General features: G+C 42.6%; 1 protein-coding gene and 2 pseudogenes across 6 annotated transcripts in view; 1 reads left to right on the forward strand and 2 right to left on the reverse strand.

The window, feature by feature from the left end:
- Nucleotides 1-23,469, reverse strand: part of ANKS1A (ankyrin repeat and sterile alpha motif domain containing 1A) — a 599,988-nt gene that overhangs the window by 118,784 nt on the left and 457,735 nt on the right. For 3 of the 6 annotated variants that reach the window (XM_063954919.1, XM_063954917.1, XM_063954921.1), the window contains 6 exons: nt 17,681-17,727; nt 17,159-17,279; nt 16,408-16,772; nt 16,116-16,154; nt 15,355-15,421; nt 15,156-15,262 (listed from right to left, as the gene is read on the reverse strand). In XM_063954919.1, coding sequence (XP_063810989.1) covers nt 15,156-15,262; nt 15,355-15,421; nt 16,116-16,154; nt 16,408-16,772; nt 17,159-17,279; nt 17,681-17,727 — 746 coding nt within the window. The remainder of the gene's footprint in view (nt 1-15,155; nt 15,263-15,354; nt 15,422-16,115; nt 16,155-16,407; nt 16,773-17,158; nt 17,280-17,680; nt 17,728-23,469) is intronic. The other 3 variants (XM_063954920.1, XM_063954922.1, XM_063954918.1) reach the window with 2 other exon arrangements.
- On the reverse strand, nt 7,266-7,385 carry LOC135052612 (5S ribosomal RNA; annotated as a pseudogene).
- On the forward strand, nt 9,758-9,877 carry LOC135052613 (5S ribosomal RNA; annotated as a pseudogene).

Consider the following 23,469-nt stretch of genomic DNA (forward strand, 5'->3'; position numbering starts at 1 on the left):
GGAGAATTTCTGGCCAGGATCAACAAATTGTCTAGGTATGGTAGTATCCTGAACCCTTGACGGCGGAGTGTAGACGTCATGACCGCCAAACCAAAGGGTAACGCCCGAAATTGGTAATGAAGGTTGCCCACCGCAAACCGCAGGTACTGCTGATGATATACCGCAATAGGAATATGTAGGTAGGCATCCTGTATGTCCAGGGAGACCATATAGTGCCCAGGCTCCATGGGCGGAACAATAGAGCGCAGCGTTTCCATACGGAACTTGGAGATCCGCACATGCTTGTTCAAGGACTTCAGATTGAGAATGGGCCGCGAGGACCCGTTCGGTTTCGGGACTAGGACCGTGCTCCTCTGAGTCAGAGGCACCTGTACCACCACTCCTGTGGACAGGAGGGAATGTACCACCAAGTGCAACGTGTTTGTTTTTGCCGGATCCAGAGGCACATCTGTCAGGCAAAATCGATGAGGGGGACGATTCTTGAAGGGTATGGCGTAACCTCGAGCAACGACTTCCCTCAACCAGGTATCCAAAGTGGTCTTTAGCCATTCCTGGGTAAAACCTAGAAGTCGGCCACCCACCCTGGGATCCCCCAGAGGGAGGCCCGCCCCATCATGCGGCCGGCTTGTCAGATTTGGAAGCCGGCTGACGGGCGGCCAGGCACGCTTCGGTCTGGGCTTGGCAGGCCTGGAAGCACAAGATTGCTTTGGGTACACCTGACCTTTTGCTTAACCTGGAGTACGAAAGGGCAGAGGGAAAGTACTTTTAGCCTTCTGTGTTGAAGGAGCCGTACTAGGTAGGCAAACAAAAAATGAGGTTTGTTGGCGCTGAGCAGAACTGTGTGAATAAAGCACTGGAATTGGCAGCCACCTGGTGAGGAGGTAGCCGGCATCCTCAACAAATAGAACAAATAAGAACAAACACCAGGCCGGAGGTCAATTCTAATAATGCTTCCAAATGTATAAAAAACAATTTATTGTGATAACATAAAAAACAATAAACATACACACTTAATAAAAATAGACCACACTAATTTAGATCACATAAAACTGAGGTGTATTACACCTCTAATATCTATATAAATATATATAAATATGAATAGTAGAAAACCATATAAGAGAAGGTCGCTGAAATTTATAGATGGAGACTCTCAGTTTAATTGGGTTAGTCTCTTAGAGTTGTTCCATAACTCACAGTTCAAATAAAGATAAATCCTCCAACTGATGTATTTAGCATCTATGACCATATATAAGTGTCCTGATTTGATATAAATATTTCCATGGAGTGGATAGATACAATGACATATAACCGTACGGTTGCTGCTACTCACTGAGGCACTGTGATTGTCCTTACTGCGCAGAGTTACTTGTTGAAAGCCGCTCTATATCACCCTATGCACGGGTGAGACATCCGTCAGCGGCATGTTCAAATGGAGACCGTTCCCTTCAATGCGGCACAGTGTCAATGCACCGGGCCGCCGTGCATAACCCCCGGCTCGGATAGAACAGTGCTCAACAAGGCGGGGTATTTGGAGGTTCCCGATGCAAGGGAAGAGTAGATAGTGCAGTCTCGTCACAAATGAGCAGATTACCGGCAACTGGTAGCAGACAGCCAATTAGGTATATGTTGGTATATTTCTCCTGTGGGCACTTAATGGTCTGAGCGACCCTTTCTCTCTGTACCCTCAACGCGTTTCTCCGCACCCCAGGCGGCTTCTTCAAGAGTCAGAGTGTTCTTCTCTGAGCACTTTTTTCAATCTTTTATATCCTGTCCTTTGTAATCAGTGAAGACAGGTGTGTATGGAGTCTCAACAGGTGTAATGAAATCATTGCTCTCATACACCGACAGAGTTTGGCTCAGAGTATCACTAAACGTGGTCTATTAGTAAATACAACTTTTATAAACAACCTAATAAAAATGAATCTTATCAGTGTCAATTTTTTACATATAAAAAACATTTAAAAAACATTTAATGCCATGCGGACAGAATAACATGAGACCTAGAACTACACAATTATAAACTAGAAAAAATCACGTAGCTATATATCTATAGCCTCATGCACCCCCTAATGGGGGAAAAAATATATTTATATCTACAATATTAATAATGACAAATCCATAATATAATTGTAGACTACAAGTACCTCCACTATAATTTATTATATGTTAAATTTCATTTTAAATAATTTATCAAACGTGGAGCAGAGCATACTGCTCCACATGTCTGCATACACACGCCCCTTCATGTTGATGTACCTATAAACCTATATATCAATACTCGTAAAATTTAGACAGCTGAAAGACGGGGCAGCCAGTTCTATGCAGATAAATATAATTTAACATAAATATTTTTACCATAAACTTTTAGGTACTTCTTATAATCCAGAACTAGGGATTTCTAAACTAAAATGTTCTATATGTCAGCATCCAGCCCAGCAAGCAGACTTTAAAGCTGGCGTGCCACTAGCAATATAGGGGCAACGCCAAGTCCGATCACAGTCATGGGTGCCAGCCTAACAACATTACTAAAAATACACATATATGTACAGAAAAAACTCTAAACACCCAAACCATATAGAGTCTGCTCTCTAAATAGAAGAATATTAATTCAGTGAGAGATATGATAACGGATCGTGTTAATATTCAAACAAAACGAAACTACATGATAGTCTATATGAATTCAGGGTCTATAGTCTCATTTAACCCTTGTGGTTTCAAGGTTTGTAGTTTCCAAATCCATGCAGCTTCCCGACGACATAATGTTCTAGATCTGTCTCCACCTCTAGGAGTAACCTTAATCTGTTCAAGACCAATTAGTTGGAGACAGGCAGGATTACTAGCATGAATTTCAGCGTAGTGACGTGAGACACTATGATTCATATATCCCTTAAGGATATTTCTCCTATGCTCCATAAATCGCAGCTTCAATGCCCTAGTGGTTCGCCCCACATAATACATCTGACACGAACAACGCAACAGATATATTACAAAGTGCGTGCTGCAATTAATGAAATATTGTATCTTAAATTCTGTTTTTGAACAAGACGAAGAAATATGTTTGGTTTTGTTGACTACATGGGTACATGTAGTACATCTATTGTGGTTACATCTAAAAAAAAAAACACAACCTTTGAGCCCACTATTGTTTGTTGTTCACTCACCTCAATATTCTCACGAGATCTCTTAAAAAAAAACTAGGGGCCAGTATATTCCTAAGGTTTTTAGCTTTTTTAAATATAATCGTAGGATTTGCAGGGAGGGTGGTACTCAATATCGGATCAGTCAACAGTAACTTATAATTACGTTTAATTATACAGGAAATTTTATTTGCTTTCGCATTAAATATAGACTTAAAAGCCAAATTATATTCATTTGTTTTCTGGATTTTTTTTATTGTTATTATTAAATCTAGATTTCTCAATAGGTTTTTTGATTTTTAAAGGGGAATCTCGTACGGTTATAGTACATGAATTTTCATTCTCATCTCTACCTTCAGCAGATGATGATGCACTTTTAATTTTAAGAATACTCTCCCTATCTAACGTTTGTGAGTAGGCAATAGCCTCTTCCAATACCCCCTCAGGATATTCACGTTCCCTCAAGGAAGTAATAAGTTCCTCAGCTTGTTCGGCAAATGTGCAATCTAGTGTGCAGTTACGTCTAATCCTAAACAGTTGACTTTTAGGTACATTATTTAACCAGCTCTTCTTGTGATTGCTCGTATATGGGATGTAACTACAGGTGTCAGATTTTTTTATAGGATGACACCATCAATTTTTCCTCTACCACCTCCACCGTAACGTCCAAAAAATGAATACGTGAAAGGTGGTGTGCAAGTGAAGGGTAAACCATATTCATTAGTGTTTAAAAATTCAACAAAATTAGTAACTGTGTTAACATCCCCTTTCCAAATAAAAGACAGGTCGTCGATATAGCGACAACAGAGGACCAGGTTCGCAGAGTATGGGCCCTCCCAGATTAAGACCTATTCGAGGTCACCCATGTAGATATTAGCAAAACTCGGTGCGAACCTGATCCCCATCGCTGTACCGAGTACCTGTAAATAGTGACAGTGATCAAACAAAAAGTGATTGTGTGTTAAAATAAAATTTATAGCAGTAGTGATAAAATTGCGCTTCATCTGAGTCCATTCCGGTTTTTATAAGTGCATTATCCACAGCTTGCACACCTTTAGCATGTGGAGTATTGGTGTACAATGCTTGTACATCACAAGTGATTAACATATAATCAGGGGCCCATTTGTGGCCTTCCACAAGTTGAATAAACTCAGTGGTATCCCAGATATGGGATCTCAGAGATGTCGCACACGGTTGTAAAAAGTGATCAACGTAGTAGGATAAATTAGACGTAAGACCCCCTTTCCCAGAAATAATAGGTCGTCCCGGGGGTTCGTGAAGTGTTTTGTGAATTTTAGGGAGGTGATAGTATGTCGGGACGTTAGGGTGGAGGGGGGTAGAGGAAATTAAACTCGTCCTGAGTAATCACACCCTTAATTTTGGCAGTTTCTAAAAGATTTTTTTAATTCCAACTGATATTTACAGGAGGGATCTATAGCTAATACTTGGTAGAATGTTTTATCCAATAATTGGCGTTTGATCTCCTTTACATAATCACATGTATCCTGAATCACTAGGCGTTGCCCCTATATTGCTAGTGGCACGCCAGCTTTAAAGTCTGCTCGCTGGTCTGGATGCTGACAATCTTTCATTAATTGCAGCACACACTTTGTAATATATCTGTTGCGTTGTTCGTGTCAGATGTATTATGTGGGGCGAACCACTAGGGCATTGAAGCTGCGATTTATGGAGCATAGGAGAAATATCCTTAAGGGATATATGAATCATAGTGTCTCACGTCACTACGCTGAAATTCATGCTAGTAATCCTGCCTGTCTCCAACTAATTGGTCTTGAACAGATTAAGGTTACTCCTAGAGGTGGAGACAGATCTAGAACATTATGTCGTCGGGAAGCTGCATGGATTTGGAAACTACAAACCTTGAAACCACAAGGGTTAAATGAGACTATAGACCTTGAATTCAAATAGACTATCATGTAGTTTCGTTTTGTTTGAATGTTAACACGATCCGTTATCATACCTCTCACTGAATTAATATTCTTCTATTTAGAGAGCAGACTCTATATGGTTTGGGTGTTTAGAGTTTTTTCTGTACATATATGTGTATTTTTAGTAATGTTGTTAGGCTGGCACCCATGACTGTGATCGGACTTGGCGTTGCCCCTATATTGCTAGTGGCACGCCAGCTTTAAAGTCTGCTTGCTGGGCTGGATGCTGACATATAGAACATTTTAGTTTAGAAATCCCTAGTTCTGGATTATAAGAAGTACCTAAAAGTTTATGGTAAAAATATTTATGTTAAATTATATTTATCTGCATAGAACTGGCTGCCCCGTCTTTCAGCTGTCTAAATTTTACGAGTATTGATATATAGGTTTATAGGTACATCAACATGAAGGGGCGTGTGTATGCAGACATGTGGAGCAGTATGCTCTGCTCCACGTTTGATAAATTATTTAAAATGAAATTTAACATTTAATAAATTATAGTGGAGGTACTTGTAGTCTACAATTATATTATGGATATGTCATTATTAATATTGTAGATATAAATATATTTTTTCCCCCATTAGGGGGTGCATGAGGCTATAGATATATAGCTACGTGATTTTTTCTAGTTTATAATTGTGTAGTTCTAGGTCTCATGTTATTCTGTCCGCATGGCATTAAATGTTTTTTAAATTTTTTTTATATGTAAAAAATTGACACTGGTAAGATTCATTTTTATTAGGTTGTTTATAAATGTTGTATTTACTAATAGACCACGTTTAGTGATACTCTGAGCCAAACTCTGTCGGTGTATGAGAGCAATGATTTCATTACACCTGTTGAGACTCCATACACACCTGTCTTCACTGATTACAAAGGACAGGGTATAAAAGATTGAAAAAAGTGCTCAGAGAAGAACACTGACTCTTGAAGAAGCCGCCTGGGGTGCGGAGAAACGCGTTGAGGGTACAGAGAGAAAGGGTCGCACAGACCATTAAGTGCCCACAGGAGAAATATACCAACATATACCTAATTGGCTGTCTGCTACCAGTAGCCGGTAATCTGCTCATTTGTGACGAGACTGCACTATCTACTCTTCCCTTGCATCGGGAACCTCCAAATACCCCGCCTTGTTGAGCACTGTTCTATCCGAGCCGGGGGTTATGCACGGCGGCCCGGTGCATTAACACTGTGCCGCATTGAAGGGAACGGTCTCCATTTGAACGTGCCGCTGACGGATGTCTCACCCGTGCATAGGGTGATATAGAGCGGCTTTCAACAAGTAACTCTGCGCAGTAAGGACAATCACAGTGCCTCAGTGAGTAGCAGCAACCGTACGGTTATATATCATTGTATCTATCCACTCCATGGAAATATTTATATCAAATCAGGACACTTCTATATGGTCATAGATGCTAAATACATCAGTTGGAGGATTTATCTTTATTTGAACTGTGAGTTATGGAACAACTCTGAGACTAACCCAATTAAACTGAGAGTCTCCTCCTATAAATTTCAGCGACCTTCTCTTATATGGTTTTCTACTATTCATATTTATATATATTTATATAGATATTAGAGGTCTAGGGGGGAAATACCGCACTGGTCTACAAATTTAACAAATAAATATAATAACCAAAATAGACTGATAAAAAGAAAAACCTTAATTTCGTATTTCTAATTTGGTGGTGCACCCTGAGTCAATAGTAACTAGTAGCAACAAGGGAGAAAAAAGAGACTCTTTTGTGGGCGCACTCTTGTCTTAAATTAGCGTATGAAACGATAAGAACAATCTTCTAAAAATTAACTTTTATTAATACAATAGTAAAATATTCAGTGGTCAAAACAGCATCAAGATAATATTTAACAGCAATAATTGAGCTGATATTGGAAAGTATAATGCAGTACTACAGTAAATAGTAATTAAATGCCGAAAATCGCATAATAACATTCGCTGCCGATGTCCCAGGTATAGAAAAATGTATTAGCCCAATCAATAAACGTATCAAATAAGGCACATAAGTGCGCTAGCTAAATGCTAGTGTAATTGAAGTGCCTGATGATGTAATAAACCCAGCTATCGTAGGAAAAGACAGAAAAAGAAAAAAGATGTAGGGAATGAGATAACAGTGTGAATCTGCTGTCAGTGTTAGACTCTGAGCGTTATAAGCCAATCTCTTCTCTACTAAACTGGGTATTCTTCAAGGGTCGCCCACTTGAGTACTGGCCCAGCCCGACACTGATTAGCTTCCAAGATCGGACGGTTTTTGGGCGTTACCAGTGTGGTATGATAGTAGAGACAACAGGAGAATCCGATGCTACTGGAATCACTGATGAGAGTTCACGAACTACATAGTAATAAGGAGTGTCAGGGATAAGATGGATCTGCTGCCAGTGTTAGACAGGGATCGACCCTGAATCAGTGGTGAGAGTCCATGAAAAAATAGAAAAAGAAATGAAACAGACAAAAGCAAACGGGACTTCTAGGTGCCTAGTGGAAAAAAATCCCTCTAATCCAATAGCCGAAAAAGAAACTAATGTTAGAATGGTCCGAGACGATTCGTTCTGGGGCTAGATATAAAGTTCAGCAAATATTGAACATTCATCTGCGCCATACATTAACAAGGGAAAAATTTATCTAGGTAAAGCACTAGAATACAGTATACTAGAAGCCTATGATATTGTGTGCTGAGAGATTGCAACACTTATGATACTAGTGTTGCATAAGCTGTTAATATTTAAGCATTGTATCAGATACAAAGAATGTCACTGGAGAACTGGTATCAAACAGATATGGATGAATAGGTAAATAAATATCTGATTGGTTAAATATATCCTAGATTCACAAGTGAACAAATAAACAGATGAATGTGCACAGACAACAGATTTCCTTATTATTGCAGTTGTAATAAGTACATAAAGCACATATTATTAAATGTTAAATGCATGAACATGTATGAAAGAACAAGAGTTATTAATGGAACGCTGACAAAACAGTTGCATAGGTGCTAATAATAAATGAAAAAGATTAAATTACAGTATAATAACTGGATTGGCAGTATGATAATGTAAAAGAACAAGGGGGGAGGGGGGGTGGGGGGGGGGGGGGAGAGAAAATGGCAATGGGACACTGATATTACCGTGGCAAGGTGCGAGAGCTGCTGACCGGTAAAGGCGGTTTTAATTCCCGTCGTGACCCGTCCGTGGGTGCGGTGAAATTGTCTCGAGCACTGAGACACTGTCCATGCAGGGCCGTGCGTGGCCGCCCGGCAAGGTGCAGGCACTGTGGAGCTTGTTAGCAGAAGTCTGCAGTATTGTCCGTGAGCCCGGACAGGCGCCGGAGTCCCGTGAGGAAAAGAAGTCAGTCCAGGAAGAGGTCACCTGAAAACGGACCCGAAGAGGCGTCGGACAGCAATGGGTGTGTGACGCCGGGAGTGATCAAGCCCGGTCACGGGTGAAACGCGTCTTCCCTCTCCTACTTTCGACTGCCGTCCTCGGTTTTCCGTTGCCCGACATATCTTCAAACCCAGCTTCTCCGCTCCCGGCGTCACACACCCATTGCTGTCCGACGCCTCTTCGGGTCCGTTTTCAGGTGACCTCTTCCTGGACTGACTTCTTTTCCTCACGGGACTCCGGCGCCTGTCCGGGCTCACGGACAATACTGCAGACTTCTGCTAACAAGCTCCACAGTGCCTGCACCTTGCCGGGCGGCCACGCACGGCCCTGCATGGACAGTGTCTCAGTGCTCGAGACAATTTCACCGCACCCACGGACGGGTCACGACGGGAATTAAAACCGCCTTTACCGGTCAGCAGCTCTCGCACCTTGCCACGGTAATATCAGTGTCCCATTGCCATTTTCTCTCCCCCCCCCCCCACCCCCCTCCCCCCTTGTTCTTTTACATTATCATACTGCCAATCCAGTTATTATACTGTAATTTAATCTTTTTCATTTATTATTAGCACCTATGCAACTGTTTTGTCAGCGTTCCATTAATAACTCTTGTTCTTTCATACATGTTCATGCATTTAACATTTAATAATATGTGCTTTATGTACTTATTACAACTGCAATAATAAGGAAATCTGTTGTCTGTGCACATTCATCTGTTTATTTGTTCACTTGTGAATCTAGGATATATTTAACCAATCAGATATTTATTTACCTATTCATCCATATCTGTTTGATACCAGTTCTCCAGTGACATTCTTTGTATCTGATACAATGCTTAAATATTAACAGCTTATGCAACACTAGTATCATAAGTGTTGCAATCTCTCAGCACACAATATCATAGGCTTCTAGTATACTGTATTCTAGTGCTTTACCTAGATAAATTTTTCCCTTGTTAATGTATGGCGCAGATGAATGTTCAATATTTGCTGAACTTTATATCTAGCCCCAGAACGAATCGTCTCGGACCATTCTAACATTAGTTTCTTTTTCGGCTATTGGATTAGAGGGATTTTTTTCCACTAGGCACCTAGAAGTCCCGTTTGCTTTTGTCTGTTTCATTTCTTTTTCTATTTTTTCATGGACTCTCACCACTGATTCAGGGTCGATCCCTGTCTAACACTGGCAGCAGATCCATCTTATCCCTGACACTCCTTATTACTATGTAGTTCGTGAACTCTCATCAGTGATTCCAGTAGCATCGGATTCTCCTGTTGTCTCTACTATCATACCACACTGGTAACGCCCAAAAACCGTCCGATCTTGGAAGCTAATCAGTGTCGGGCTGGGCCAGTACTCAAGTGGGCGACCCTTGAAGAATACCCAGTTTAGTAGAGAAGAGATTGGCTTATAACGCTCAGAGTCTAACACTGACAGCAGATTCACACTGTTATCTCATTCCCTACATCTTTTTTCTTTTTCTGTCTTTTCCTACGATAGCTGGGTTTATTACATCATCAGGCACTTCAATTACACTAGCATTTAGCTAGCGCACTTATGTGCCTTATTTGATACGTTTATTGATTGGGCTAATACATTTTTCTATACCTGGGACATCGGCAGCGAATGTTATTATGCGATTTTCGGCATTTAATTACTATTTACTGTAGTACTGCATTATACTTTCCAATATCAGCTCAATTATTGCTGTTAAATATTATCTTGATGCTGTTTTGACCACTGAATATTTTACTATTGTATTAATAAAAGTTAATTTTTAGAAGATTGTTCTTATCGTTTCATACGCTAATTTAAGACAAGAGTGCGCCCACAAAAGAGTCTTTTTTCTCCCTTGTTGCTACTAGATATTAGAGGTGTAATACACCTCAGTTTTATGTGATCTAAATTAGTGTGGTCTATTTTTATTAAGTGTGTATGTCTATTGTTTTTTGTTATCACAATAAATTATTTTTTAGACATTTGGAAGCATTATTAGAATTGACCGCCGGCCTGGTGTTTGTTCTTATTTGTACTAGGTAGGCAAGCTGTTTTAGCCGTAGCCAGATCAGCCACAATCTTATTGAGGTCTGCTCCAAAGAGAATATTTCCCTTGAAAGGAAGCACCTCCAGGGCTTTCTTGGAATCCAAATCCACAGACCAGGATCTCAACCAAAGGATACGTCTGGCCAAAATGGATGCAGTAGCAGCCTTGGCCGCGAGCACCTCGGCAGTTCCGCCTCGAGCTCCTGAGCCCACGCCTCAACAGCTTCAGCAGCCCAAGTCGCTGCAATAGTTGGCCTTTGCACAGCCCCCGAAAGGGTATAAATTGCTTTTAAACAGCCCTCCACACGACGATCCGTCGGTTCCTTCAGAGAGGTGATGGTAGTTACTGACAGAGAAGAGAAAACAACCATACGCGCCACATGAGAATCTACAGGCGGAGGAGTTTTCCAATTTTTACACACCTCCGCAGAGAGAGGATAGCGAGCCAACAGTCTCTTATTCGGTGTAAATTTAGTTCCCGGATTTTCCCATGATTCCTGACGTATGTCAAACAGGTGTTTAGAATAGAGTAAAACTTGTTTAACCACCTTCTTACGCTTAAACCTATCTGGTTTCTTAGAGATGGTTTCAGGCTCAGAATCATCAGACACTTGAAGAATGAGCCGTATCGCCTCAATCAAATCCGAGACATCCACGGATGACTTCACTTCCCCATCTGAAACATCAGCGTCAGCAGGGTCAGTATATGCACCATCCTCCTCAGAAGACGTGTTGGTCAAAACCGTGGGTTGGGAGGAGGTAATCGCCCTTCCAGAAGACGACTTAGTCTTATGTGGGCGAGAGTGACCCTTAGATTTAGACATGGATCGGTTCAAATGCTGTAACTGAGTGGAAAGCTGATCCACCCGTAGCGGGTTCACAGCAGGGACCATGAACTGTGGTAGTGGCACAGGTGGTCCCACAGGGAGGCGTCAATTTAATCACAAGCGTGTTTAACAATGTGGAGAATGCAGCTCAAGGTGGGTCTTGTGATGCCCCAAGCGCTACCAACCCACTGGGGGGTAAGGAACCCCCTGAACCTGAACTCTCAGCTGCTAAATTATCCTCCAGTACGTCCGCGGCCTCACAACCACGCATTGTGGGAGAGACCCCAATGTCGTTGCCACGTGTAGCAGACATAACTATGTGCACAGTAATGGGCAACCCGGTACAAAGCACTATACCTAACGAAAACTCTCAGAGAATGAGCCGAAGAAGGTACAGACCTGGAGTTCAATAGATATAGAATATATGGTGACTATAAATCACAAGTAAAAATACCCCATTAGTATATCTTGTGAAACAATCCTATATTATTTGCAGAGAAAAACCTGAAAAACTAGGCCCCGTCAGGTATAGCAATATAGGAATAGCACGCTGAGTGAAATACCCTGCAATAAGGCAACTACGCAGCAGCTACATACACATATATATATATATATATATATATATATATATATATATATATATCCAACCTGCTCAGCTGGCACTCCACAGGATATTTTAGTAACTTGCCAGGGTGCGCTCCAGAGGTTTGCCAACCTCACACATGCTCTCCCAATCAAAGAGTCACTCCTTGGCTGCCAATACGGTGAATCAATAAGGTGCTTTATTCAACGTTTCGGGGTACTACCCCCCGGGTTGTGTGTCCTGATGACGGGGGATAGTACCCCGAAACGTTGAATAAAGCACCTTATTGATTCACCGTATTGGCAGCCCAGGAGTGACTCTTTGATTGGGAGAGTATATATATATATATATATATATATATATATATACACACACACACACACACACACACACACACACACACACACACACACAGGTTGAGTATCCCATATCCAAATATTCCGAAATACGGAATATTCCGAAATACGGACTTTTTGGAGTGAGAGTGAGATAGTGAAACCTTTGTTTTTGATGGCTCAATGTACACAAACTTTGTTTAATACACAAAGTTATTAAAATATTGTATTAAATGACCTTCAGGCTGTTAGTATAAGGTGTATATGAAACATAAATGAATTGTGTGAATGTAGACACACTTTGTTTAATGCACAAAGTTATAAAAAATATTGGCTAAAATTACCTTCAGGCTGTGTGTATAAGGTGTATATGAAACATAAATGCATTCTGCGCTTAGATTTAGGTCCCATCACCATGATATATCATTATGGTATGCAATTATTCCAAAATACGGAAAAATCCCACATCCAAAACACCTCTGGTCCAAAGCATTTTGGATAAGGGATACTCAACCTGTATATATATATATATATATATATATATATATATATATATATATATACATATATAGTCACAAGCGTACCATGCAGAAATTATGTACCATAAACAGCACTAGTCTAGCAATACAAAGTAATACTCTGTTATATCTATACAGGTTGAGTATACCATATCCAAATATTCCGAAATACGGAATATTCCGAAATACAGACTTTTTTGAGTGAGATAGTGAAACCTTTGTTTTCTGATAACTCAATGTACACAAACTTTGTTTAATACACAAAGTTATTACAAATATTGTATTAAATGACCTTCAGGCTGTGTGTTTAAGGTGTATATGAAACATAAATGAATTGTGTGAATGTAGACACACTTTGTTTAATGCACAAAGTTATAAAAAATATTGGCTAAAATGACCTTCAGGCTGTGTGTATAAGGTGTATATGTAACATAAATGCATTCTGTGCTTAGATTTAGGTCCCATCACCATGATATCTCATTATGGTATACAATTATTCCAAAATACGGAAAAATCCCATATCCAAAATACCTCTGGTCCCAAGCATTTTGGATAAGGAAGACTCAACCTGTAGTTATCACATATAGCCATACTAACACAGTAAGCACTGGATGTATATCACAGGGTGTTTGTACCACACAACCCTGAAGGTATGTACTCTTTCTTAACTAACACAGTCCCAGTGACAGGTAGAATACTCAAGTGTCCTGTAGGAAGCACAGCACTGGCAGTCAGGCGGTTCCACAGAGGAGGATTTGCCCCAGCAACCCCAGGAAACAGCAAGGCTCTATCTGTATTGGCTGATGATCGGGAATTAGGGAGAGGGAAGCAGCTCCAGGGCGGGAACATTGCTGAAATGGCGTGCTGGGGGGAGGGGCCTCAGGTCCGACCTGCTCCCCCTGCTGGCATCCCCACCGGGTGTGAGGGCAGTAAAGATAAAGCGGGGGGAATTTGGTACAACATCCCCCTTGACCTGTGCCCATAATATAAACCATGGTGGCTAGTGGAACATCAGCTCAGTTACCCGTGTCCACGGCAGCGTGCGGCCCGCCTCCACGCCCGCGCTGGATCGCGGTAAAGTGCGGCACAGAAGCCCCTTACCTCCCCCTTTGTCTGCGGTCCCGCGATCCTGCGAGCTGTGCGTGACTCACGCTAGGATGGAAGAAGCCGGCGCCTCCACTGTAGTAACCCGGCAACCGCGGCGCAGGAGTATACAGCGCCGCTGGGGGTGATGGAGCTGCACACAGGAAAGTCTATCAGACTGTGCCTGCAGCAGCCCTGGAAGTCTTCTTTACATATTCTCTGTTTTCAGTCTGTAAAACGAAGCCCTGAAAAGGCTGCTTAGGACAGCCTCCTGTTAAGTGCCTGCATACTGCAAGGCACCAACTTACAAACTCAGCTCACTGGCATGGAGGTGGGGTTATAGAGCAGTGATTTTCAACCTTTTTTTACTCGTGGCACACCGAACAATATTTTAAAATTGCCAAGGCACACCATCAGTTCCCCACAGAAAAAAAGAAAACGCACACATTGGCCCTCACAGTAAAAAAAATAAAAATCCACACATACATTGGCCTACACAGATAAAACAATCACATTGCTCCCCACATAAATCATGTTGCTCCCCACATGAATTATTCACATTGTTCCCCCCCATAAATCCATAAATTCTTATTCTCCCCACATAAACCCTATTGTTCCCCACAGGAGAAATAAAATAAAATATTATCAGCTGTCCTCCTCCCTGTCCCTCAGTGGCGGGGCTTGTTCATTGTGGAGTTCTGCGAATACTGAGCAGCGGGCGGTCGGGCAGGTGTGGATGTGGGTTGACAAGGAAAGCCGTGTATGCATGTGGGAACTGGAAGATGTGTATGCAGGCAGGTGGGCTGGTTGGGTGGTGAGACGCAGCGGCCGTGACCTCTGATATCACACCATTTTCAAGGCATAGGTCACGGCCGGAGCACGACTGATGCTCTAAGAAGAGCCTGGGCCAACAGTTCACTCTGAAGGTGCAGGAAGCTGCTCTGGCTCCGCGGCACACCTTGCAACTGGTCGCGGCACACTAGTGTGCCATGGCACACTGGTTGAAAAAGCCTGTTATAGAGGATGTGGCGCTGTGCATCTTGGGAACAGTCAAAAGCTTTGAGCCTGTTGGTGCCTTGGATCAAGATCCTACTCTACACCCAACGTCATTCCTTGTGGAGCCCAGTGTACCGCGCAGCAGAAATATATATTTACGACAATGTCTGTTTCTTAAATAGGTGTAAACTGAAGGATCTTCAAGAATAACAATCTCATGTGCTTTTCTAATAAAAGACTGCTATGTAGTAAGAACACATTTCCCTTTAACGTAACAATTTGTTAACTCACCAAAAAACGAATATCATCAAAGCCGTTTAATACAAATTTGCTCTCATACTGCAGAAGACCCAGAGATTCTAACCACTGGGCTACACTTTGACCTGGAATACGAGACCCTGGGGGTGTGAACAATGGAAAAAAAAGTATTACTCATGCATGCGGTGCAGCAAGCCATTCATAACATACTGCTGACTTTACACTAAGTTACCTGCCATGACCTGTTGCTCCTGAGAAAATTCTATGCCCTGACCAATGGAACTCATTATCTTATCGATCTGTTAGGAAACAAAGAGTGAAAATGAAAGAGCAAAATGGACGGTCTCACAAAAGTGAATAAAGAGTGAAAAAGTGACATACGACTACTGATTGCTTGCATTATAACAGGCCTTTAAAAGGGATGTTCACTGTTTATAATAAAGATGCATCTTAATGTAATGTGAAAATTATGAATTATTATTTATTGATGCTGTGGAGTACCTACTTACAATCCGCAGATTGGCACAGCTGAAAGTTTAATTCAGACAGCTATAGAAATGACTTCTGCAGGATTTAAGACCGTGACAAGAATAATATATGTAAATAATTTAAACAAAATGTACAAATATATGTACAACACTATTATATTTAAAAATGTCAAATATTTAAAAGTAGCATTTTAGATCACTTCCCCTTTTAAAGGTATGCCAAGCAAGCAGGCACCAGAACAGGGTGTATTTGTACCCTTACACATGTTATTCCCACGCATCAGCAGATAACCCATTAACACCAAAAGTGAAAATAATAGCTGACCCAATGGCCAAGCAATTTATAATGAGACACAAGTAGACAATTTCCTCCACCAGACCACAATACAATTGACAGCACCACCAAAACAAGATAACAAAAAGCACAGCTAAGATAGAAGCATAGATGCTAGCTACAAGCAATCTGCCCCTTTCACAACTGCTCCCGGCTGACTGTCCTTCTTACGTATTGTTTGGGCAGTCGTTCTGGGGCCAATTGAAGGCTCTGCTGGAAGAGCATTATTGTTAGGGCTATTTACACAACAACAGCCCCAATAATAAAATCTTTAGCCCCCACGGAGCCAGTCTCTCATCAATCCTACAAAGACTCACTTTATCTAATACAAATCTCAAACCTCCTGTATAAATCTAAAAAATAAAATAAAAATCATTGCACAATTCTCAACTCACAAACCTACCCTCCCCCTTTACTGTCCACTCACATTTCATTCAAGTGGTTCCCCATAGCACTGACTGACCTCATCCCACTCAGAAGTGAAGGAAGGGGACTTCTCTAATCTCTTCTTGCTGCCTCCAGCAGCACAATTAGTGAGAGATTCGCTGCGGCTCCAGTCTTCGCCTTCACCAACGGCTGGGGGGGAACATGTTAACAAGTCAGAGTCAGATTTGGAGAGACTACGACGGAGAGGCAATTCCATGTGTGAGGCAGCACCGTTTCTACAGCTGTCTGTGCTGGGAGGGTCACAAGGTACAGGAGGATCCCGAACTTCACAAACCGGAGAAGAACCATGAAGAAGTCCAGAGAAGTGCTGAAGCATATGGGAGTCCGAGCTATCAGCAGAAGCCAAGCTCCATCCTCCTGAACTGCTCCTACGCTGCCCACCTGTAAGTAGTAAGAAGCGGACATACAAATTTGCAAGATGGAGAAAGGAGATGAAAAATTAAGAAAGCAGACTCTGGCAGACTAAATACGATAAGGGAGGGTAAAAGTGACTAAATACAAATTGGGGGAAAAATGAACCCGAAAGATAAAAAACAACAAAGTGATAACCACATTAGACAAGGACTGACTGGATCTGAAAGGGAGATTGGAATTTGTCTAAAGCTAGAATTCCATTCCTACTATGACATAGACAGCAGCACAACAAGTGTCAACAGCCAAACACTGACAACTATTGTTTAACTCAAATCTCTGACATTTACAGAGCATGGGGAGAGGCAGGCTTAACATTAGTAGGTTCTTCGGTATGTTTAATAGAGAGCTCTTACTGTTTGGCCTCTCAGACCCGTGTGATTCTCCTTCAGAATGGCCACTGGATAAATCAGAAGAACCACGGCGGTTTGCAGGGCGAGAGGGATCCTGTGGAAGAGCTGAGTGTCGTACTCTGACCTATAAGGAATTTATTAGTCTTAAGTACAATTATCTGTCAGACGATAATTGAAAACTAGCAGGTTTAAATAAAAAATAAAGTAATGTATGGGCACAAATGACAAACGACCATCTGCTCCCAAACTTTGGAAAAAAATTATTTAATTTGGTTAAAGCTGTTTCATTTAACCAATTTGTCTAAACGAACATTTCTGTCTGCTTTCCAGAGTATGGGAGCAAATGTACGATTGTAATTTGCTCCCATACATTACCAGATTTGCGTTTCAACCAGACAGATTGGACAGATCGTCTGACAGATAACTGTATAGTGCATACCCAGCTTTAGATATGAAAATATTTGTGAACAAGGAATTCATCTGACATATAAACAAGTTGACAAATAGAAATGATTGTGATATTACCTGAGGCTGAGGGTTTCCAAAGTCTCCTTGCGAATGCAGTACCCCTGCTTAAAGACAGACAATGGTCAAACTTGTTTTTTTTTCCACTAGCTAAAATAGTATCTAATATTACAATTCGTATTTTCTGTCTAATATGAAAGCGCTTTCTCCAAAGCAAATTTTGGTTCTGCTTTCCATTTCCATTAGGCAGAGTACAGAAACTATGCAAAAAAAGGTTTTTCTAAAGCACAGATTCTCAAACTCTGTCCCCAGGACCCCACACAGTTCACATTTTGCAGGTCATCTAGCAGGAACACAGGTGTATTCATTATTCATGGACACATTTTAAAATATCCACAGGTGGAGCCAATTATTTCACTTGTGATTCTGTGTGGAGACCTGCAAAATATGCACTGTGTGGGGTCCTGAGGACAGAGTTTGAGAACCTGTGATCTAATGTATACAGAACCTGCTTTTGTTTTCACAAAAAAATGTCTAAAATATATTTGCATGCAACATACCTGCAATGTAACCGGAATGTATTTCTCTCATAAGCATGTACATCTCTACCATTTGTTTTCACATGCTATCTACACTGTACTGCATTCTCCACTCTCTAAATCTAAAGAGTTAAGGGGTATCCAGTTAGCCAAATAATACGATCCGCGATCGTGGCTAATGTTATCGCACCTAGCTCCCGAAAATTAGGCTCATCGCAGCCTGCGTGCTTCCATTTTTCGCGATAACGGTATTCACGCGATAATTCTAGCCGGCAAAAGCTGAGATAAGTATAGGAGAAAGTAAGGAAATCTTCCCGTACTCCCCAAAGTGCCAAACTCATATATGAAAACGTTAGAGAAGTCTATTAGTGGCCATAATAAAACTATTTGGTGTCATGAAATTAGGTCAAATGGCTGTTACATGCATTTTTTTTTTAAATGTGAAAAAAAATTATAGAAAGCTTTTTTCAGCAAAATAAGTGCTCTTGTTAAATTTGGGGTACATAAAAATAAGAATTTACTTACCGATAATTCTATTTCTCGGAGTCCGTAGTGGATGCTGGGGTTCCTGAAAGGACCATGGGGAATAGCGGCTCCGCAGGAGACAGGGCACAAAAAGTAAAGCTTTAGGATCAGGTGGTGTGCACTGGCTCCTCCCCCTATGACCCTCCTCCAAGCCAGTTAGGTACTGTGCCCGGACGAGCGTACACAATAAGGGAGGAATTTTGAATCCCGGGTAAGACTCATACCAGCCACACCAATCACACCGTACAACTTGTGATCTAAACCCAGTTAACAGTATGATAACAGCGGAGCCTCTGAAAAGATGGCTCACAACAATAATAACCCGATTTTTGTAACTATGTACAAGTATTGCAGATAATCCGCACTTGGGATGGGCGCCCAGCATCCACTACGGACTCCGAGAAATAGAATTATCGGTAAGTAAATTCTTATTTTCTCTATCGTCCTAGTGGATGCTGGGGTTCCTGAAAGGACCATGGGGATTATACCAAAGCTCCCAAACGGGCGGGAGAGTGCGGATGACTCTGCAGCACCGAATGAGAGAACTCCAGGTCCTCTTTTGCCAGGATATCAAATTTGTAGAATTTTACAAACGTGTTCTCCCCTGACCACGTAGCTGCTCGGCAGAGTTGTAATGCCGAGACCTCTCGGGCAGCCGCCCAAGATGAGCCCACCTTCCTTGTGGAATGGGCCTTAACCGATTTAGACTGTGGCAGGCCTGCCTCAGAATGTGCAAGTTGAATTGTGTTACAAATCCAACGAGCAATCGACTGCTTAGAAGCCGGCGCACCCAACTTGTTGGGTGCATACAGTATAAACAGCGAGTCAGATTTTCTGACTCCAGCTGTCCTGGAACATATTTTCAGGGCCCTGACAACTTCTAGCAACTTGGAGTCCTCCAAGTCCCTAGTAGGTGCAAGGCACCACAATAAGCTGGTTCAGGTGAAACACTGACACCACCTTAGGGAGAGAACTGGGGACGAGTCCGCAGCTCTGCCCTGTCCGAATGGACAAACAGATATGGGCTTTTTTGAGAAAAAACCACCAATTTGACACTCGCCTGGTCCAGGCCAGGGCCAAGAGCATGGTCACTTTTTATGTGAGATGCTTCAAATCCACATATTTGACTGGTTTTAAACCAATGTGATTTGAGGAATCCCAGAACTACGTTGAGATCCCACAGTGCCACTGGAGGCACAAAAAAGGGGTTTGTATATGCAATACTCCCTTGACAAACTTCTGGACTTCAGGAACTGAAGCCAATTCTTTCTGGAAGAAAATTTACAGGGCCGAATTTGAACCTTAATGGACCCCAATTTGAGGCCCATAGACACTCCTGTTTGCAGGAAATGCAGGAAACGACCGAGTTGAAATTTCTTTGTGGGGCCTTCCTGGCCTCACACCACGCAACATATTTTCGCCACACGTGGTGATAATGTTGTGCGGTCACCTCCTTTCTGGCTTTGACCAGGGTAGGAATGACCTCTTCCGGAATGCCTTTTTTCCCTTAGGATCCGGCTTTCCATCGCCATACCGACAACGCAGCTGCGGTAAGTCTTGGAACAGACATGGTACTTGCTGAAGCAAGTCCCTTCTTAGCGGCAGAGGCCATAAGACCTCTGTAAGCATCTCTTGAAGTTCCGGGTACCAAGTCCTTCTTGGCCAATCCGGAGCCATGAGTATAGTTCTTACTCCTCTACGTCTTATAATTCTCAGCACCTTAGGTATGAGAAGCAGAGGAGGGAACACATACACCGACTGGTACACCCACGGTGTTACCAGAACGTCCACATCTATTGCCTGAGGGTCTCTTGACCTGGCGCAATACCTGTCCCGTTTTTTGTTCAGACGGGACGCCATCATGTCCACCTTTGGTATTTCCCAACGGTTTACAATCATGTGGAAAAAACTTCTCAATGAAGTTTCCACTCTCCCGGGTGGAGGTCGTGCTGAGGAAGTCTGCTTCCCAGTTTCCATTCCCGGGATGAAAAACTGCTGACAGTGTTATCACATGATTTTCCGCCCAGCGAAAAGTCCTTGCAGTTTCTGCCATTGCCCTCCTGCTTCTTGTGTCGCCCTGTCTGTTTATGTGGGCGACTGCCGTGATGTTTTTCCCACTGGATCAATACCGGCTGACCTTGAAGCAGAGGTCTTGCTAAGCTTAGAGCATTATAAATTTACCCTTAGCTCCAGTATATTTATGTGGAGAAAAGTCTCCATACTTGATCACACTCCCTGGAAATTTTTCCCTTGTGTGACTGCTCCCCAGCCTCTCAGGCTGGGCTCCGTGGTTACCAGCATCCAATCCTGAATGCCGAATCTGCGGCCCTCTAGAAGATGAGCACTCTATAACCACCACAGGAGAGACACCCTTGTCCTTGGAAATTGGGTTATCCTCTGATGCATCTGAAGATGCGATCCGGACCATTTGTCCAGCAGATCCCACTGAAAAGTTCTTACGTGAAATCTGCCGAATGGAATTGCTTCGTAGGAAGCCACCATTTTTACCAGGACCCTTGTGCAATGATGCACTGTTTTTAGGAGGTTCCTGACTTGCTCGGATAACTCCCTGGCTTTCTCTTCCGGGAGAAACACCTTTTTCTGGACTGTGTCCAGAATCATCCCTAGGCACAGCAGACGTGTCGTCGGGATCAGCTGCGATTTTGGAATATTTAGAATCCACCCGTGCTGATTGTAGCAGTATCCGAGATAGTGCTACTCCGACCTCCAACTGTTCCCTGGACTATGCCCCTATCAGGAGATCGTCCAAGTAAGGGATAATTAAGACGCCTTTTCTTCGAAGAAGAATCATCAATTCGGCCATTACCTTGGTAAAGACCCCGGGGTGCCGTGGACAATCCAAACGGCAGCGTCTGAAACTGATAGTGACAGTTCTGCACCACGAACCTGAGGTACCCTTAGTGAGAAGGGCAAATTTGGGACATAGAGGTAAGCATCCCTGATGTCCCGGGACACTATATAGTCCCCTTCTTCCTGGTTCGTTATCACTGCTCTGAGTGACTTCATCTTAATTTGAACCTTTGTAAGTGTTCAAAAAAAATTTTTTAGAATAAGTCTCACCTAGCCTTCTGGCTTCAGTACCACAATATAGTGTGGAATAATACCCCTTTTCTGTAGTAGGAGGGGTAATTTAATTATCACCTGCTGGGAATACAGCTTGTGAATTTTTTCCCATACTACCTCCTTGTCGGAGGGAGACTTGGTAAAGCAGACTTCAGGAGCCTGCGAAGGGGAAACGTCTCGACATTCCCATCTGTACCCCCGGGATACTACTTGTAGGATCCAGGGGTCCTGTACGGTCTCAGCGCCATGCTGAGAACTTGTCAGACGCGGTCGAACGCTTCTGTTCCTGGGAATGGGCTGCCTGCTGCAGTCTTCTTCCCTTTCCTCAATCCCTGGGCAGATATGATCTTATAGGGACGAGAGGACTGAGGCTGAAAAGACGGTGTCTTTTTCTGCAGAGATGTGACTTAGGGTAAAAAACGGTGGATTTTCCAGCAGTTGCCGTGACCACCAGGTCCGATGGACCGACCCCAAACAAGTCCTCTTCCTTTATACGGCCATACTGTGCCGTTTGGAATCTGCATCACCTGACCACTGTCGTGTCCATAACATCTTCTGGCAGTTATGGACATCGCGTTTATTCATGATGCCAGAGTGCAAATATCCCTCTGTGCATCTCGCATATATAGAAATGCTCTATAGTCAATAAAATACTGTCCCTGTCAAGGGTATCAATATTTTTAGTCAGGGAATCCGACCAAGCCACCCTAGCTCTGCACATCCAGGCTGAGGCGATCGCTGGCCGCAGTATAACACCAGTATGTGTGTATATACTTTTTATTATATTTTCCAGCCTTGTCAGCTGGTCCTTGAGGACGGCCCTATCTATAGACGGTACCGCCACTTGTTTTGATAAGCGTGTGAGCGCCTTATCCACCTTAAGGGGTGTTTCCCAACGCGCCCTAACTTCTGGCGGGAAAGGGTATACCGCCCATAATTTTCTATCGGGGGGAACCCACGCATCATCACACACTTTATTTAATTTATCTGATTCAGGAAAAACTATGGTAGTATTTTCACATCCCACATAATACCCTCTTTTGTGGTACTTGTAGTATCAGAAATACGTAACACCTCCTTCATTGCCTTTAACGTGTGGCCCTAATAAGGAATACGTTTGTTTATTCACCGTCGACACTGGATTCAGTGTCCCTGTCTGTGTCTGTGTCGACCGACTAAAGTAAACGGGCGTTTTAAAACCCTTGACGGTGTTTTTGAGACGTCTGGACCGTACTAATTGTTTGTCGGCCGTCTCATGTCGTCAACCGACCTTGCAGCGTGTTGACATTATCACGTAATTTCCTAAATAAGCCATCCATTCCGGTGTCGACTCCCTAGAGAGTGACATCACCATTACAGGCAATTGCTCCACCTCCTCACCAACATCGTCCTCCTACCTGTCGACACACACGTACCGACACACAGCACACACACAGGGAATGCTCTGATAGAGGACAGGACCCACTAGCCCTTTGGAGAGACAGAGGGAGAGTTTGCCAGCACACACCAAAAACGCTATAATTATATAGGGACAACCTTATATAAGTGTTTTCCCTTATAGCATCTTAATATATATATAAGCATATCGCCAAATTAGTGCCCCCCCTCTCTGTTTTAACCCTGTTTCTGTAGTGCAGTGCAGGGGAGAGCCTGGGAGCCTTCCCTCCAGCCTTTCTGTGAGGGAAAATGGCGCTGTGTGCT

This window comes from Pseudophryne corroboree, chromosome 2 (assembly GCF_028390025.1).
Source record: "Pseudophryne corroboree isolate aPseCor3 chromosome 2, aPseCor3.hap2, whole genome shotgun sequence".
NCBI lineage: Eukaryota > Metazoa > Chordata > Amphibia > Anura > Myobatrachidae > Pseudophryne > Pseudophryne corroboree.